Below are 19,111 nucleotides of genomic sequence, written 5' to 3'. Positions count from 1 at the left end.
CAGTCATTCGTAAAAAAAAAAATGCTCTATCTGTCCCAGAGGAGAAAACAGCGGACTCTTGGGAAATTTAAAAAAAATGAGGAGAGAAGGAAAAAAAATGGAGAAGAGAACGGCAGAGAGACGAGCAAAATTGCTGTGGGAAAAATCTCCAGAGTTGTTGTCAGAGGAGATACAAACTTAGCCTCTGATGAGTGACAATGTTGTGGAAAATATGTATTGGAGACAAAGGCTTTGTCTCCTTCCTGTGCCTTTTCAATGAATTACACCTCTCCACCCCCTACCCCCAGCTTTTTAATTAAATGGCTGCAGCTCCATCTCTCTATCCGTAGCTCCCCATTACAGAGGCTAGATAAGGGATTGCTATCTGTAGCATGTTAAGAAAGGCTGCTGGGCAGCCAAGCCTCATGAAATTTGTCACAAGATCTCATTTTCCTCATTGCCAGACGTGATGCTTATAATTGATGTGGAGGCAGCAGTAATTTATTGGCCGTCCGCAATTATCATCCCCTTCTAGCAGGGGGATGTGACTGCAATTTATAAGTGTATGTGTGTGTTGTTGTGTGTCTGGGGTGGGGGTGGGAGGGTGTCATTGTATCGTATAAATTAACGCAAAAACATGTTTCTCCTTATCGAATGGTAAGTGTGTATGTGCGCGTTGGCTCCTTCAGAATGCAAATTAATGACAGACTCCATGTCATAAACAATATGGGGCCTGTAATGCAGCTATCTTCAGCTGAGGTGTCGAGGCTGTCAGTCCACCAGCTGGACTTTCACACTCAGCTGGAGGGGGGGCAGCCAAAACCCAGTGAGGTGTGTGGTGCTTTGGGGGTGTCACATATAGCGGGCTAACAGGGCAGAGTGCTGGTGCCACAACCCTTTGTCCACTGCCTCTCCTTATGTCTGTGTGGCTTCTTTTCACATAGAAAAAACAGAACGCCTTGGGCTACACTGTTAATAATGTGGCCTTCTGAATACTGAGAGCACCAGACTTAATTCAGTTAATCATTTAGTTTTGGATTTTAATCAGAAATATTTCTTTTTAACGTCTCACCTACATATTCAGAAAAGGAAAGGCACACATTGGGAACTGAAGTAATGGTGCACAAAAGAAAGCTTCTGCATGTCTGTGAACCATCCAAAATGTTAAGTGTATAGTTCAAGGGCATGTGAATCTTTCTTTGCTGTTCATACAGTTAGTCTGAAATAATCAGAAAAAGAAAAAAGAGGTTAGCCATGCCATTGCTTCTTTGTCCTATGCAGTTAATAATGTGAATTCACCAGGCTGTGTACTATAACCACTGTTGTCCACCAGCGGTAATGGTGGCTGGCGTTCTTGTTTTGTGTGGGTCAGCCTGTTTCCCTTCATGCACAGTGAACTCTTTTACAGAATAAATATAAAACCCTTTACTTATACCCAAATAGATATTACAGTTCATATCATTTTCATCTTTACGTTCCCTGAGATCACCAGCATTTTAGCTTTACACAACTACTGTCTCATGCTTTGCACTCTTTACATGTTATATATTTTATCTGCACAAATAGGAGGCTTAATGGTACACAGATTTTCCTGTTGCACAGCGGTGAGCTCCATGGTCAGAGTGGATTGCTGTCATGCCATGGCAGGGAAGAGAATGAGGGAGATGAGGGCTGTCACCAGTAGCCGCTCTGAGCATGCTCCGTCTGTCTAGGGGAATGGAATCTGTTTGTTTTGTCTACCTGCACGCCTGTTGTGTGCAGTTGCCAAATTAGACTTTCAAATCAAGAAACCAGTGGGAGACCAAGACTGTAGTTTTCTCCTTCCCTTTAATAATCATCCCTGTTTACTCTTCAGGGAGTCATCTTTATATATTTTTTTTCTTAAACGCGCCCTCTAAGCACGGAGAGTGCCTTTAATAAAGCAAGACGGCAGAGCGCCATTCCAACATGTGAATTGCACAGGAGAGAATTGAGAGATGGAAGCAATAGAGGAACACCGGAGGAGGCGGGGTGGGGGGCTGCTGCCGCTGCACCCTTCATGCTATTATCTTTATGGCATAGCAAAACATGCTTCAGGCAATCAGCATGAAATTGTTAATTGCTCAGCCCACTTGTGTGCCGCTCAGGGGACAGGGGCCTTCAGGAGGTCCGCGTCGAGCAAGCAGGGGCTGTCCGACCAACTGCCTGCGCATGTGGTCTCCCGCTTGACGCAAAACACTGTCCAACAAGCGTGTTGTCTTTTTTTAGTCACTGCAGAGGTGCAGTGGCAATCATCAGAGGCCCAGTCTGCATAGTGTATTTAAAAAATGATTACAGCTAGAATAGAATTTGTGCTTGTTGCAGTAGAGCAGGACATATTTAGCCTCTAATACGTGAACCGATGATTCTGTGTCATCATCCTGCCCATGTCTATATTCTTACATAAAGAGTTTGAGAATCTGTGGATCCTTTTAGAACCCAGCTAAAGATTTGTCTGTTTGGATAATAACGTCTGTTTTTGTGTATTTATTGCACAAGCTTAATTTTTCTATTGCTTTTTCTCCTGCTATGCTCTCTTTTAAACACTGTGTTGCATTTACTCTTAAGTATTGTACGGTGTTTAATAGCTTTTGTAAAACACTTAAAAAAAGAACACACACACACACAATATAGAGAAATTGTGTGCTTTGTATTTAGATACAAGTGTATATATATATATATTTTTAAAAAAATCTAGTTTAGTCTGTTATCATTTTGCCAGTGGCTCCAGGTCACTATTGTCTTTGTGTGTCAACCGATATGTGGTTGTTATTGTCCATGTAATATGTGATTCAGGCTGGTAACGCAGCTGTACAGGATAGTGTGAGTTACAGTTCAGAAATGAGGAAACCCTGGAAAAAAAAAACAGGCATTTTTTTGTGATTAGACACAAACTAAATGCGCTTCGCTCTTTTTTTCCTGTTCGCTAAATTTCTCCCACCTTTAAAAAGGTGGCTCCACTTAGCTCAGAAAGAGGATATGCAAGATATCTTCTCAAACTGAACACCACCCCTCCTGTTACATGCTCAGTTGGTACATAATGCCCCTCCTCCTTGGCTATCAGTTTTGTTCCTGTTGGAAGAGAGGGAGAAAGAGCAAGGTTACACAGGGCGTCATATTAATGGGGCCTGTCATGCGCGTTGATCGTCTTAGGCGTGGAGGAGGATGAGCGCTCAAAAGGTGTTGTCTTCAAATAGGATTTCTGCAAGTGAGACATCCTCGTTGGGTGATATCCCCCTCCGAGCGCCACTTTCTTATAGAATGATCTGTTATTAAGCAAATGAAGTGCTGTGGGCCCAACGGTAAATCCCTCCACTTTGTCATGGTGTGCTCTCAGTTATCGCACCCTACTCTCTCATTCATTCCTTATGTTCTACCCATTTCACCATGTTATGCCAGGGCACGGCAGTCTCGTATTTGAAGTCAGTCGTCCCTTTGGAGCACACAAGGCACAGAGAGGATTCCGAGTTGTAATCAATGGCTCCTTAAAAGGCACATTGATCTTAAATAAGAAAAAGGAAGTAGGCTTTTCCCCCTGAGTAGAATAAAGTAAAATAGGCAGACCTACTACAAATCTGCCATCACTCTCATATTTGTTTAAAAAGGGGGCTTGGAACACAACAGAACTAAATCTAAGTCTTAATGTGCTCAAATCCATTTATTCTTAGTCATAATGTCTTCAGAAGCACACTAATGCTAATTTTCTTTAAAATTTTAATCCACACTTACCCTGCTGGACTTTTCAATTGAAGCTCAGCAAGAATATCAAGTCACTGCTGCTACAGCACTTATGTCAGATCAGTTAAAATGTCTTTTTTCCAGTATTGTGTAGCTTGTATTTTGCACCTCTCATTTGTCAAAACACCCTAACATTAGTTCTGTCAATCTGCTGTTAAATGACCTCAACCGTAGGAACAATTAGGAAATCTTTTAATGAACTTTTGTTTGGCATGGGTCTTTTGTCTCGGCCATCCAGATACTTGATAGAGGAAAAAAGAAGGGCCGATTGTAAGGGGGTGGGGTAGACAGGGGAATGGCAACTGCTAGACAGGAATTGATTGCATTAATTGATATGCCAATATGTAAGCTTGTTACATCCACCATTGCTTAGGATGATGGCTAACAGGTCCGGCTGATCAATGGAACCAATAAAGGCTTCATCCATTAATGAGCAATGTGGTAATTAATGTTATCCCTAAACCAATTACCTCAGGCAGTGCATCTACAGGAAAGAACACCAAATTGTCCGACCAGGTTATCTCTGTCATACTCTTGGCAATATTCTCATGCAGTCTTTACTGTTCTGTGGCTGTGAGGCTGTCCCAGAGTTTTCACAGGCCATGGAAAAAAAGAATAATTGTGTGGTCTTTCAAGAGGCTATCAAACTAATCTAAAATATTTAAAACATTATGTTTAGTAAGAAAATTTACTTCACCTTTTTTGTCGTCTTTTCTTAGTTAGTTAGTGTTCTTACCTTATCCATCATGTCTTGTTTCTTTATATGGACATTCAACAGCTGAATCTTTGAGCCTTTTTGAAAGAAAAAAGTTTCATAACCTTTGGAATTAACAGGCTATTTCTTACAACTTGGGCATTTCTTCATCTAAAGCAAAGTTATGGACAAACACAGAACTAAAAACACACAGCCTGTTGTACTTTTCATGTCTTGAATACGCAACTGTAAATCTCTAGGTTTTCTCTAGTCTGTACTGTAAACAAAGGTGTTCAGAATCAGAGTAACATTTCAGATGCCTCTTCAGACATTCAAAGAATTAGTCGATACTGATGTTTTATGACTCATCCATTGGCCAGCAACTACAAAACCGTGCAATTATTAACTGTCTAACTGTGTGTGTGTGCGCGCACTGAGAATAATGCACATACACACAATATAGAATTTGTCTATATTGCATGTAAATGGCCACAAAAGCCTGATTTTCTTCATGGTTACAAAGAGCAAGACAAAGAGTGAAATAACAAACTGCAGCTCTCTCTGAAATACGCAGACTCTGTACATAAATATAAGCAGCAGTCTTACAAATCAATATTTTCTGAGTTATAAAGTAAGATTTTTCTTACCTGGAATGCCATACCTCATTCTTTGCTCATCATTGAATTAATCTCATATTTATTTGGCATAAATAAAACACGCTTTTGTACATTTTACTGCGTGGTTATTGTTCGGGAATAAAAAGAAAAAGTATAGTGGTTGGAAAAGTCTGACTTTAAAAACATCAAAGTGTTGAACAGGTCATTCATGCTGAAATGCCTTCTATTACTCATTTACAGTAAATGATTTTCACTCACTAAGCATTACATGGCTGCTACATCTGGCTTCAATTAATTATGGGGGGTTGTCCAAAAAGAATGCTAGTTGTGCCTTACAAGACTAAACAGTTACTGTAGCTTGTGATTTGTTATATATTAAATAGGTAAAATCAAAGTGTGAGAACTGTATACTGCAAGTGTAATGTCTGCATTCACAGCACTTGTTTACTTTTATGAACGCATAAATTGAAACTACCTAAAGTGATTTAACAAAACAAGAAGGAGAACTAAGTGTGAAATGATGACTTATTAGTTGGGACAAGCCCTTTAGACTAAAATCCTGTTTATGTAATGGGTGTTGCAGAAGTGCGGAAAGGCCCATCTGTCTCTCTGCCTATTATCTGAAGCCTTAATCGGGACTTACAGCAGGGCAGGGTAAATAAACAGTAAGTAAGTTGTCTTGGGTAGAGGAACGTCAATGCCTGCAACTTGCTCAAGCCTTTCCTCTGAATGGTTCTGTATTGACCCCTGAGGACCCCCCGAGAATTCCCTAATTGAAAATTAATATTGAATCAATGCCGCAGGCCATTTGCATATTGATTATAAACATCCAGGAAGGCACCAAGTATGTCTGGGATCAATAGGGCCCTTCTGCAGCAGGCCGAGTGCACTACATCACATGGCAGCTGCCTGCTCCTGAGGTTAATGACTGCTGCTTGTTAAGAAGCTCTTGTCAGGTAGAATCCAGCGGCAGGGTTTTTCTGCCAAAGCTGGCAGCAGGTGAACTGTAGAGGGAGGAAGAGGAGGTATACATGAAGGGGCGAAAGTGAGGTATTTAGGCATCCCCCCTTATGTTTTAGGCAATATAAAATCCAATACAAACGTCAAAAAAAAAAGTCTGACTTTAAATGCGTTAGCAACTTTTAAGTACCATTGTTGCCACTAAAGTTAACAGTCTGTTTGTGTACTCTGTTAGATGTATTTTTGGAGACTTGGCAACCTATTGTTGAACCCTGACCGCTCCATAAAACAGCCTATAAAATATGTGTGTGTTTGTACTGTATACGTGTGTGTGTGTGTGTGTGTGTGTGTGTGTGTGTGTGAGAGAGAGAGAGAATTGGGAAGGCAGGCTGATCAAAGATAACACAAACCATTTCCTGCCCCTAAAGGGAGAGAAAACAATATTAGGTAGATCAAAAAGGCCCCTTTTAATTTGAAATGAAACTTTCACAACATTACAAGACAAAGGAGACCCAGAATCTCCTACTTTAAGGCACCGATTAAGATTCAACACATGCATTCCTCTCCCAAACTCCCCATAATAGTTTCCACATGTTGAGGAGATGTTAAGAGGTGGAGGCAGGAGAGAAGGGAAGGGAGTGGAGACAATGGAATAAAAAGGGTTTGATGCAAATGGAGGAAGATGAAGAAAGAGATTTCCGTCAAACCACCTTCGCGGGTAAATTAAGCGTACGATCCCACAGAAACCTGACTGGCTGGTTTTGTGGTGATATTGAAGCTTGGTTAAACTAATGGAGCTCTCTAAAACCGGATGATTCCCTAAACCCACGGGAGACAGCAGACCTGGTGTGAAGCACATGTGAGAGCAGCTTATTCTCCAGTCTATGAAAGACAAGGTCTTGAATTAATGCTTCCATGCAGTTTATGTCCATTCTCTACTCGTGATCGCCCCCAACCCACACCCTGCACTGGGAGCTAGAGTCTGGGAGCTGAGAATGGAGTGCCGGGCCCAGAGAACCAGGCTGCATCTGATTGCTTCATTACAGGCCCTTTCATTGACTTGGTTGCACTGAACTGATGAACTGAGGCAGTGGACAAGGGCACATAATAGGAAGAAATGAATTCTTATCACAGCCTTCTCAGGAGGCCACTGGTCCTGACTCCTGGCAGGGGCCAGCAGAAGCCATGGCTGAATAAAAAGGAAGGGGCTTTATCTAGGCCCATTCAAAAGCCTGAAGCAGGATGTAGACTGCGGACATGATGGAGCTTTAGGAGCTGGATCAGTACACAGGAGAGGAACCACAAATCCACAGAGAACCATATTATTGTAGGGAGCTTGTTTTAATGATTAGTTTGGTGATTAGTGTTTGCTTTCTCCCAGTAACTGACACCCACGGCATAAAATTCTTTCACTTGTTTATTCCAGCAGTCCTCCAGAGGCAGACCTCTGCTAGTTAGAGTCCCGGCTTTAGGCTCCATAGCTGCACCCAAACGCCAACAACTGAGATGAATAATTAATTTTGTACCTTATTGGGCTATAACCCCTAACTCTCCAACCTCCAGCTAATGAGTGAGAAGAGTCTTCTGCAGCGAGGACAATAACAGCACCCATTATAAAAACAAGTGCAACACTAACAACCACACATGCATACAATAGAAATGCAAGATGTGGTATAGCACAGTATCAATTTAGCAGCAGGCCAGGTCTCTATAGTGAAGAGGTTATTAATCCCTGACCATGCCTTAAGAGGCTAGAGACTCACACAGACCCACAACTCAGACCTTCTCATTTCCATAGTTATATGCAGAGTCAGCGTTACGCTGCGGAGGAGGCGGGTAGGGAAACCCGATGTTTTACAAATGCCGCTCTGTGATCTTTAAGGGGCACCCACACAGGAAGTGAGCAGAAGCGATCTGCCAACCAGAAATCATAGAAAGTCAATGTCATTCAGCGACTTCAAGTGAGGACAGGCTCGCTGCCTGGTGGGCGAGTCCAGAGTTAAACTTTTCGACAACTTCGTGGAGAGTGACTGTCAATGAGAGCACCAGATACTGTTGAGTGACATATGAAAGTGTGGTAAATACATTAGTGGGTTATCTAAGCAAACGGAGTCTGGAATGTCCACTAGCGACCAGCTGTCAGATGAAAAGCGGTGCGCGATGAGTGAATTGCTTCCTCTGTGGATTCCCATTTAGATCCTCATAAAAGTTAAGTCACCTGACTTTATGCGATATTGTGTCATCGAAGTATTCGTCAAACTTGAATATTGGCGAAGTTGGCTGATAGCAGGTCAAGACATCTTCCTGCCCCCCCCTTCTCCCAGAAGGAAAAAATCATACCTGTTCTCCTGGCAGAAAATGGATACTAGGGAAAGCCATTTAACTCTCCTCCAATTCAGAATCCAAGGACATTTAAAATGACTGTTCTGTGACAGTGTTTGCTAAAGAACTGTCTTGTAGGCTATGGTCAGTCTGACAGCGCACATCCTAAACATCATTTGGCCTCAGTGATTGCTGCTGGGGTATTGCGGGTTTTCTTTTTTAGCATGTTACAAGAAAAGCATCAGACGCTACTAGTCACTCTGGTCATTTTAGAACAGCTGGCCCATGTTTTAGCCACATCATCAGTTTAATTTTTTTCCCTCTTTCCTGTCTCGTCTTCTCGCTCTCCTGTGGCTGAGCCAAAGATAACTGAGTAGCAGTGTTTGACTGTAATCACTCCAAGTCTCCTTCTCTGGAGAGCAGCACAGCGGGCAGCACAGATCCACCCTTCTAGGAGCTCTCAGCCCACTTTCTCAGTGCTATTGCATGTTCATGAAGAATCAGCCATTCCAACTTTGCATATGTAATGCATAAGCACACGCAAACACACCCATGCAAATTGTGTTTCTGTTCAGATAAATATATAGTGTAGTAATGCAGTTAGGAACACAGACCATCTGACCCTCTCAGAATTCATTCAAACTGAACCAGTAGCAGCAGCAGTCATTTGAATAAACTTTACAGTAAAGAAGCTTCCATCCAAGGTAAACTGTGTAGGCCTGTTCTGTCATTCCGAAACGTTGAATTTCGGATAAAATTGAAAGCCTAAAGCTGTTTGGCTTACTAAACAGAAACAGATTAATGTGAGCTAAACATACCAGTAAGATTAGAAGGACGAGTAGCTTAAATGATGGTTAAGTTAGTGCGTTGCATCTCATCAGCTGGCCACAGTTGTGTTTTGTAATTAAGGCTGTAAGGTGTGTTCATATTCAAATAAATAAAGAATGTTGCCTGCATTATGTGATTAATAAATTAATACATTACAGGAGGTGCATAAAGAAGCAACTAATTGCACAAGATGAGTCTTTCTCATTATGCTTTTGAGGGGAAATTTCATTATATGCTTCACAAGCCAGATGAAATCCTGTTTTTAAAGTATGCAAATAAGGATAATACCTTATGTTGGGAAAATCATATGAGTCATAACAAAGCATTTAAATAGACACAACGCTATGATTTTGTTGTCTAGTCTATAGCACAGTTTATAGAGCCTTCATTTATCCTCGTCTCACAGGAGCAGAACACGGTGGCATTGAGTATTTTAAGAGAAAAGTCGCATAACTCGTAGGAAGGTGCATTACCTGTGTAATAGGACTGAGCAGTTTCACTTTGTACTGAGAAATAACCATATGAAAATTTTCTGTGCGATAATTGCTAATCGCATATACAATATCGACATAGAAGGTTTATTACTTGCAAGATTTTGTGTATGTGCAATACAGCTTCCAAGATTAACATGCGGTCTCGTATTACCTAGTGCTACAAGCAAAGGAAAGAAATGCATCTCCCATCATTGTACTGCAAAGTTGGTAGATAATTTTGCACATAATTGCAGTGGAAAACAACCTGCCTATTAAGCATTTAATGGCAGTAATATAGAAAGCAATTACCGTTACTTTGCTGCTCACACTGAAAATAAAGATTTCTCTAAATTAAAAGGATCCTTAGACTACAGCTAAGGCTAATTGTGTGGGGTCTTGTGCAGGCATCTAGTTGTACATCATTTGTAAGGGCTAAATGCTGATCAGTTAGGAAGGCCTTTACACGCTGTGTCCTGAGTGTGTGTTTTTGGGACTGCTCTGCTGCCAGGGAGTCTGATAGCTCTTGAATTATTTATCTCTCAGGCTGCTGGACGGTAGTCACGGCGACCTAGGCCCCGTAGTGGTTGTCTGGCGACATCTCCCTTCAACAGTAGCCATTAACAGACAGGGTTTTGGGTGCTAATGAGCAGGGTGCAGTGTGCAAGGGACTGGAGTTTTCTTACCCTCAAACTCTTTCTAACATAAAGACTCGCTGCACGCTGAATAAAGACGTAGGAATGATTTACAAAGATGTGAGTGCAGAACTTTTTAATTAGGTAAAAAAAAAAGAGGCAGAAAAAGATTGGGGGAAAAAAGATAGGAACAACCACCCGTTTTCCTATTAAGGAGAAATGTCAAGCGCGGTGGTGAAGCAATAGTCTGTGTGCATCCCTTTGTTGTCCTCCCTGACATTGAAGGCTAATTTTTCATGGTTATTTGAACTGGAAAATGAAAGAGAGGTTTGTGATTATTTCCTATAAATGACAACACAATTGCATTACGCTTCAGTACAAACACAGAGAGGATATTGCCTTTTCATATTTCATGTGAAAGTAATGGATGGGCTATGCAAAGAGGAATAGAAAGAAAGACAAATGGTGAAAGAAAGCTCCCTATGTTTGATTTGTATTAGAAACTGAATGGATAGAGGTAGGGAAAGCTTTTTTCAATAAGTGATCGCACTCTTGTGGATGTTTTAAAGTGCCTGCGCAGCGTAATCATTGGTTTTCTTTAGCAATTAGCTTTGAGCAACCAGCTGGGTGGTTTTCGAGAGAACAAGTTACCCTGTGTATTCACTGTAATCTCTAGTAGAGAAATATAGATCAATGCTGAGCCCCCACACGGTGTCCCATGTATATCTGTACAGCTGCATGATGTAATAAATAAAAGTAAATGTAATAAATAGTAGGATAAAACTCCAGCACACCACCCTCCCCTTATCAACTATCATGAAAGATCTGAACTTAGCAGGCCGTTAAAGCCTTTGAGAGCAAACACACATCAATGATGGCCTATATTTTATATTTTAAATAAAATTGATTAGCAAAATTGGTATTCATAACCTTGTCAGATTCTGTTTTATCTCTGCGCACGCTTTCATAAACAAACAGACGGTCAAGCCCAGGGCGGTGGTTGGAGACAGGGAGGCAGAATGACCACAGAGGAGGAATGGCGAACCAGCCCACTCTAGAGGCGCATGCTGTGTTTGTGTACTTTAAGTTTCCAAAGATTGAAGAACTAGCAGGAAAGCCTCTGTCGGCAGGACTCATGTAAATAGGACCCATGTGGGAGCTCTAAGCCGGACTCCTAACACGCGCCGAGGTAGGGGCTACATACATCCAACCATGGCAACATTGATTTTCTGAGCTAATACCTCCACAGAACGGTCCACAGGCAGATGGAAGCACTACAAAGATATGCAAATGGTGCATTCGATAAATCGACAGACAGAGATCTTTTTCAGACAGTCCACTGTACCGGTCTGCAGTGCCTAAAAGGAGAGATAAACAGATAAGTACCTGTTAATGGACACACAAACACAAGTGTGTGCACTCAGACAAACATACAAGCACCTGCCCGTTACCTGGGAAAACTTAGATCGATAATAGAATTTCGTGTTAAGCAGAGGTGCTTCAGAAAAGCACATCAAATAAATGCTGGGACTAACCGTTGCTAGCTTTTAATATGAAAGTGCTATTTTTAATGTGGCACACAATATTTTTTAATTTCCAAGGTTTTTGCACTGTATCTTGTGTATAATAACAAAACAAACTGTGGGTATAGTCATATTCAGCACGCTTATTAGTCAGATATGAAACAAAAGCTGCTGGGTGTATGTCATATATAATAGATGTGGGCTGTCTTGTTAAGCCCAGCAGGCTGTATGTGGCTGTGTCTCTGTGGAGAATGGCTCTGAAGCTCACTGTACCTGGTAATTAAAGAGAGTTTGTGGCAAAAGCCAAACATCAGGAGAGATGAGCTATGAACAAAAGAGCTGTGACAGTTTCAGGTTATGTGATTTTTGTGTCCCTTTTTGCCAAATGAAAAATCAATACATTTTCCGGGTTATACATATTCAGAGTGTCCACCATGCTTCCGCCCTGATGGAGAAAGGGGCGGGGGACTGCGGGCTTGAGTGGGGGAGTCGCCTGTTCGCCTGTCATAACTGTACCATCGCATTTTCCAAGCCACTGGTGAATATTTCAGAGTTGATGTGATTGCCCTTCATGACAGCGGTGATGCTTTTTTTCCCCCCCTTTCTTTATTTAAGGCACCCCTTCAGCCACCCCCACACTCCGCATCAACCCACCCCGGTTCTGTTTGGTCCTTTTCAATAGCTGCAAATAGGTGAAGGCATTGTGGTGTGAGCTGGAGGAAAAAGAAAAAAAGATGCATTAATAAAAAGGAGGCTGATTTAAGAGGAGGCAGCGGTGGAAGACGATAAGCATAAATGCATGGTGGGGGGTGGCAGTCGCAGCTAGGCAGAGTAACTCTTTGTGCAGGACATTGTCCCTGAGGCAGAGTAGATGGAAGAGCACAGCCCAGTGATGCTTTTGCCCCCTATCCAGGCTTTTAGCCCTCTGTCCTAACAGGGAAAAGTACAGCCTGCATCTTCCATTGTGGACATAATATGTGTTGGTTAGTAACCGTCATTTTGGGCATTCAAGGAACCCAGTGGTGTGTGTGTGGGGGTGTGTGTGGGGGTGTATGTGTCAGATGGGGCAGAAGAGTGAGCAGTCCCTGAATGCTCAGTCCCTGTGTACCCACATTAACCCAGATCCTATTCTCCTTCATCACTCAAGAAAAACACAAAGAGAAAAGAAGTAGAGCAGCACTCACTTTATCCACTTTATTTGTAATGTATCTAAACATGCCATTATCATGAGAAGAACTTCTAATTAGTATGATTTCCCGTGAGATAACACTTTAGGGAAAATATTTAATACATTACGTGGTCTCAATAACATTTCCTAATTTACTTTCATACCGAAAGCACAAAAAGCAAATTTTGAGCCTTTTCATGCATTTTTCTGTTCTTTTTTTTTTTTTTTTTTTTCTGTTCTTTTTTCTGTTAGAAAACACTTTCGAAAAACCATGACCTGATTACCTGAAAATGGCCCAGGAGTTTGAAACGCAGGGTTTGGGGGTGGGTCAGATAAAATGCTCTGTGGAGGACCTATGGGCTGTTTTGATGAGCATGTACTAGGGAAGTTCTGGAAGGATGTAGGAGGGGTTGCTGTGATATAGCCGGAAGGCAGTATGAACTGTCACTCCTGTTTGTGATTAACTTGCTGTTTAAAGTTTCTTTAGTTGTTAGCTACCGATGTACCCCTCCTCCATCGCTCCTCCTTTCTGCTACCCCCCACCCCAGCCCTTCTTCCTCCTGCCCTCAGCCCTTTGGAGACACAAAGTATTCATTCACATTTAGATCCCGAGGTCACAGCAGGGCCAGCAGGGAGAGAGGCCAGCGAGTCCCCCCCCCCATAGACAGGTCAGGAATCTAACATGTAACTCTGACCAGCAGCGCTGAGCTAGCTTACTCTTGCTTCCATGTGAAAAGGAAAGTGTGTGGGAGAGGAGGAGTGAGAGCATGAGTGAGAAGAGTACAGGGACAGATGAGCTTTCATTTTGTGCACAGTGCTTGGTGTATTTTCTGGCTTTTACTACATTGATTCTTTCGTGGATTAATGTATATTTTGGTACACTGATCTATTTTTGAATGCATGGCTAAATTTTAAATGCATTTCATAACTGAGGTCTATATGACTCATTACAACTGAAATACTACACAGATATCAGTAAGAATATCTTGCAACTCACTTAAAAAGCAGTTGTTTTTTTTCCCCAGTATTGCATGTGTCCACATTTTAATTAAGCCCTATGTATTGTAGTGCAGAGGCCATTATGGTTACTGATAGTACCGTGTTGTGGTTTATTGGTCGTTCATGAGCAAAAGCCCCGCTTGTGTCTGACAGTGTTGTGGGCATGTTTTGCTCAGTTGTGGTTTTATGAGGTGTAGCTTCAGAGCTTCTGCAGTATGTGTTGAGAGGGGAGTTACGAGGGGTGGGAGTGTTTTCCTGTGTGTTGTGCTTTTTGGGGGGTTGGGGGGCGGTGTCTTGCGTATGGGGCACAGAGGTGCTGATATGAGGAGCGGACAATGCATGAAAGCCCTCAGCATGAGTCCTGTGTCTCATTGTCCCATGGTACCCTCCTGTCACTTTCATTTTGCGCCCTCTAGTCCAGAGTCAGGCTAACTTTGATATGAGGAAGGGGTGCAAGGGATGCTGGGGGAGCATGAGGGGGATTTTTAAAAGAAGGAGTAGGGGAGAAAGATAGAGTCTCTGAAGTGTGAAATAAGATTGCTTTTTATCCGACAGTGCAGCGCTAAAGAAAAGGAAGCTGTCCGGCTCTGGATAAAGCGGGGGAAGCACACCTCTCTGATTTACAGTGCAGTCCTGTGACACCTGGTTAAAATGATAACAACAGCCTCAATAATCATAATGAGAGTAATGAGAGCTTAGACGCACGGCTCCACACAAGAGCCCAGAGAGAAGCACAGCTCAGCCCTCGCTCCCAGTACTCGAGAGCCGGGGAGAGGGAGAAGCTGAGCTCTGCCCCCGCGCTGGTGCTCCATGACTTACGAAACCCAAGCGAGATAAATAAGACAGTGGAGTGACTGAGATGCTATATATGCAACTAAAAATGAGCAGACTGTCACTGCTGTTTGAGGAACACTGGAGCCGTTCTCAGGTAGGACTGGAATTCTGTACTTTAAGAAAGGCAGTTATCATCACAGCATTATATTCTGCTGAGGCCGAGGATGGAGGAGGAGCCTGACCTAGTGAAAGATATCTAGAGTGACTATTATTACTTGCTGCTGCTCTTCTCCACAGTCTGGGAAGAAATACTGGAAAGTGCAGTGGTTACCATCAATTATTTATTAGGCCGTTTGTGCTTGTCAGTCTGATTAGCATTAGTGTAATCACTGCTCTTCAGGGGAAAAGGAAGGCTGCTCTCTCTCATCTGAAGGTAATCTTGCCATTTTCAGTGTCTCATCTTCACCAGACAGCTTTTGCATAGCATCTGCTTTTGTCATCTCCACATATTTCTTCCCTTTCCCCTTCCCCATGTGTTTCTGTCTGTTGCTGCTCGGCCCCTATCCCCCCACCACCACCCTCCCCTCACCTCATTAATGTGTGTGTGAGCAAGTTGCTCTCTCCCAGCTTGTATAGAGTGACACCTATGGGTCTGATTAAGCCTCTGCACTCACTGGCAAAACACAAGAGAGGAAGACTGCTAAGCACCTACACGGTGTAGGAGTGTGTGCGTGCGTCTGTCTGTGAGGGAGCCCATGAACTGTCCCCACTGAGTGACTGGGAGAGCAAAGCTGATATTTTTCATGCTCAGAACAGATGAGTGTAATCTCTGTGTCGGCAATGGGTTTATTCAGCTTGCATGATTAGATTAATGGAACTGTTTCATATCATTGTATTAGGATGGTTAATGAAGACAATTAATTAGAAGACAACCTTCAGGCTATTGTCCTTTACATCTCTCAGATTTGGGTTAGAAATGGCCTGCTGCCATAGCTTTGAGTGTTTCTCCTAATCTATTTTCTGAGTTAATCTATGGCTACAGTTTTAGTGTCTCTTCCATTTGCATCCTACTCTTAGGCCACTCGTGACCTTTCATTAATTATAGCTGGCCCTAGCTTTAATCATTCTGTAATACTTGTTGTAGATGAGATGAGAAATGGGCAAAGCCATTTGCCACTTAAAGATGTAACGGTACTCTTGGAATTAAATGTCTGCATTTCTGCATAAATTATAAATGTCTTCTGTGTGCCAAAAGTGATATGATCATTAAATATCTAAAAAGAAAGTGTGAAAAACACGAGTGGGGAAAAGGAAAAAAATCAGTACCAGCGTGCGCATGTATAGCATGTGTGCAGGAAGTTGGGAGTAGGTGGGGCGGTTACAGAGAAGCTTAGCATTAGAATGCTGGCTGCCTATCAGAGAAATGTTTAAGCACAAAGTGTGTATTATTGTGTAGGTGGGGAATTAGTCTCACTACAAGTGTCACATAGCTAAGAAATGACACCTTGCCCCGTTTTTAAAGGTGAAAAAAATTTACCTGGGGATTATTTTGTAATCTGAGCACCTATGCAGCTGTACAGTATCCTAATTCGCAGACTGTTGTAGAGATTTATGCAGGTAGGAGTTATAGGATTTTGGGACTCTGCAGCAGATCTCTGTTTTTTGGGGGGGGAATGTTTAAGATCCAGCTCACCAGTACGGGATGGAATTCATAGAGTCCCTTGGAAACATAATAGAAACACAGTAATGCAACTTTTTTGTTGTTTTGAGGTTTTTTTGCAGCTGATTTTGATTAAATAAAAGCTTATTCTTAACTGTGCATTTGTGCTTAGAATAATAAAATATCACAGTTGATATAAGAACCCCCTTATGGTTTTGTAGCTATGGTGTATACTTAAGAGAACCGTAAAAGAAATGGCGTTAAATATAAATACGCGATGAAGAAACGTGGCAAAAGCTCCTTAAGCAACTACCCAAAAAAAGAGGAAAAATGTCATATAACAAAACGATAATTTTTTTCTAATGTATTTTCCAGTTATAAATATGACTGATTTGCATAAGGAATTTCAAAACCCATTCAGCAGAATAAATTAAGATCTTTCTGACTATTTTATTTGTGCGTCATTGTCATCAGTAAAGGAACAAGCCACATGGTTCGGAGATGTATGGTTATTAAGTGTGTCTCTAATAATGATACATAGTTTGAGTCGGAGAAATGTACCTGTTGTATATACAACATAGGCTCTGTTTCATAACTAACAGGCTAAACAGTGAGTGTTGGGGAAAATGTACTGTCATAAAAATGGTTTTGGCTGTGGGTACTCATGTGGTGAGCTTAGATTAGATGTGTGATGACTCCAGGGCTGAATACTTGAACAGGATATTTCAGTAGCTGTTGTAGCTTTGTCAATATATCAATAGCTCATAGAGTAGAGACCTATGCATGAAAGCATTTTCAAAAGAGCATTTAAGTACATTTGCTGAGAATTAGCTGACTTGTATAATAACTGATAGGGCCTATTGACTGCGGCCTAGTTTACTGTTGTCAAATCAATGCTATTCCATGCAAGTCACACTACTTTTAAACAAACTTAACAGGCAAAGGGGATGTTCAGGGGGCACTGGAGGGAAATAAACAAGATTGATGCCCTTTTTATTATCTGTTTTTGCTATCTTTTCCTCTGTGTGTTACTTACAAATGGCGTTATTGGATATCCATTGTTTGGACTTCGATGCTCTAAATGGCCTGATATATCGAGCTGAGGCTTTTAAGGTGGTTACAGGGGATTTCTGCCTTTGACTTGGCATAAAAATAAAATGAATTGTGGCTCTGAAAGTTTTAAATATTTATGATTTATTTTTTTTTGCTATAGTGGGATAGCAGAAGTGAAATGAGGTTTGTATTGGTAAGTAACCTAACAGATTGCAGCAAGCGCGTGTGTGCGCGCGCGTGCATGTGTGTGCGTTATGAAAGGAAGCAAATGGGGGTCTTTTTCTTGAACTATACTGCTCAATTATTTTTCCATCTGGCCATTTGCACCCATGTGCTTGCTTTTAGTTTTATCTACACATTAAACAGAGAATTTTGCTTGTGTCTTTTGTTTTGAATACATACACACAACAATAGCAATAAAAAGAAAGAGTGGATATTCGACTTTCCTCCCCCCTTATAATTCAGCTCTGATATTTATTTATTTTTTATTCAAGTTGGAATTATTTTTTAACAGAGATAATCAGACAGCATAGGACAGAAAGCAGATTCTGCCCTCTTTGTCTGCTAGCCTTGCAACTGTGTGTCAGCAAATGTAATTGTTGCAAGCTCCTATAGAAAAAAAACGCTACCGCCCCTTTAAGTGCTTCCACCAATTCTGATGGCGTGGTGATTTACATATCCCGTTCTCCCTCCCCCTTCAGGAGAGCTGAGCGAGGATGTGGAGGCTGCTAGTGAGACCACCACAGACCAGGAGGACCAAACCAAAGACAGAGAAAGTGGGGGGGAGAAGGAGCTCACCAAAGGGACAGGTAAGGCTCATATTTACACACATTTAGGGACTACTACTCACATGATTCACGTGGCCATGCAGCTGAACATTGCTAAACAACATGCCTTTTGCCAAATTAAATTAAACATATTTTAACAAAGGTTTCAAAGCCTTTCTAAGCATTGAACATACTCTCAAAACTCCCTAATCTAGTTTTTAAAGGCTGCTCTTTCATGCTGCATGTTCCCAGGCATCTCATCAGCTACAGTTAGAATAAGCTGTCAATTTAAGTAATAAGTTCAGGTAACATGTGACCCATGTTTTGTCTTTGATCAGTGGGTGATGTGAAGAGCAGGGCCCGCATGTGTAATTCCCAGTGTGCCATGTGCACACACACATACACTTGAATAGCACTGCCCCCTTCTCAAATTTGCTGTACACACAGAAGAACATTGACACCACTTACCTGTGTTTTGCCTTATCAGATCAGGATGGTTTTATCTCTGGTCCTCTTTATTGATAGGTGCTGGCTCCTAAGCAGGGGGCTGGGTTTAGTGTGAGGGGAGGAGCTTTGGGCCTCAGCACTCTCTGATCAGGGGCAGGTTGCATTTATCTGCTAACTTTTCAAGATGCATTGGATGTTCTACTATAACAAATGTTTTCACATCAGAGGGCATTACTAGTGTAAATACAGTTCACGATAATGCATGTGCTTTTATTTACTTACCTACTTATTTATTTAGTCGGACCACCAGTGATCATGCCGCATACTGAAAACAGCATTGAACCCTAAACTTTCCATCATGTAGAACTTGTGGTATAGTTGGAGGGATTTCTGGGAAGCACTATATTATTTTGACAGATTATTGACCATAACAGATGATAGCACTCATAACAGAAGAAG

At 41.8% G+C, this 19,111-nt stretch overlaps 1 protein-coding gene across 6 annotated transcripts in view; it reads left to right on the top strand.

Annotated features, from left to right (window-relative positions):
• The window catches only part of zfhx3b (zinc finger homeobox 3b), a 230,726-nt gene that overhangs the window by 184,748 nt on the left and 26,867 nt on the right, over nt 1–19,111 (top strand). For all 6 annotated transcript variants that reach the window (XM_025906355.1, XM_025906354.1, XM_025906363.1 and 3 more), the window contains one exon: nt 18,140–18,247. In XM_025906355.1, the coding sequence (XP_025762140.1) occupies nt 18,140–18,247 (108 nt within the window). The remainder of the gene's footprint in view (nt 1–18,139; nt 18,248–19,111) is intronic.

Source organism: Oreochromis niloticus, linkage group LG1 (genome assembly GCF_001858045.2).
Source record: "Oreochromis niloticus isolate F11D_XX linkage group LG1, O_niloticus_UMD_NMBU, whole genome shotgun sequence".
Classification (NCBI taxonomy): Eukaryota; Metazoa; Chordata; class Actinopteri; order Cichliformes; family Cichlidae; genus Oreochromis; species Oreochromis niloticus.
This window is presented reverse-complemented; position numbering and strand designations above follow the sequence as displayed.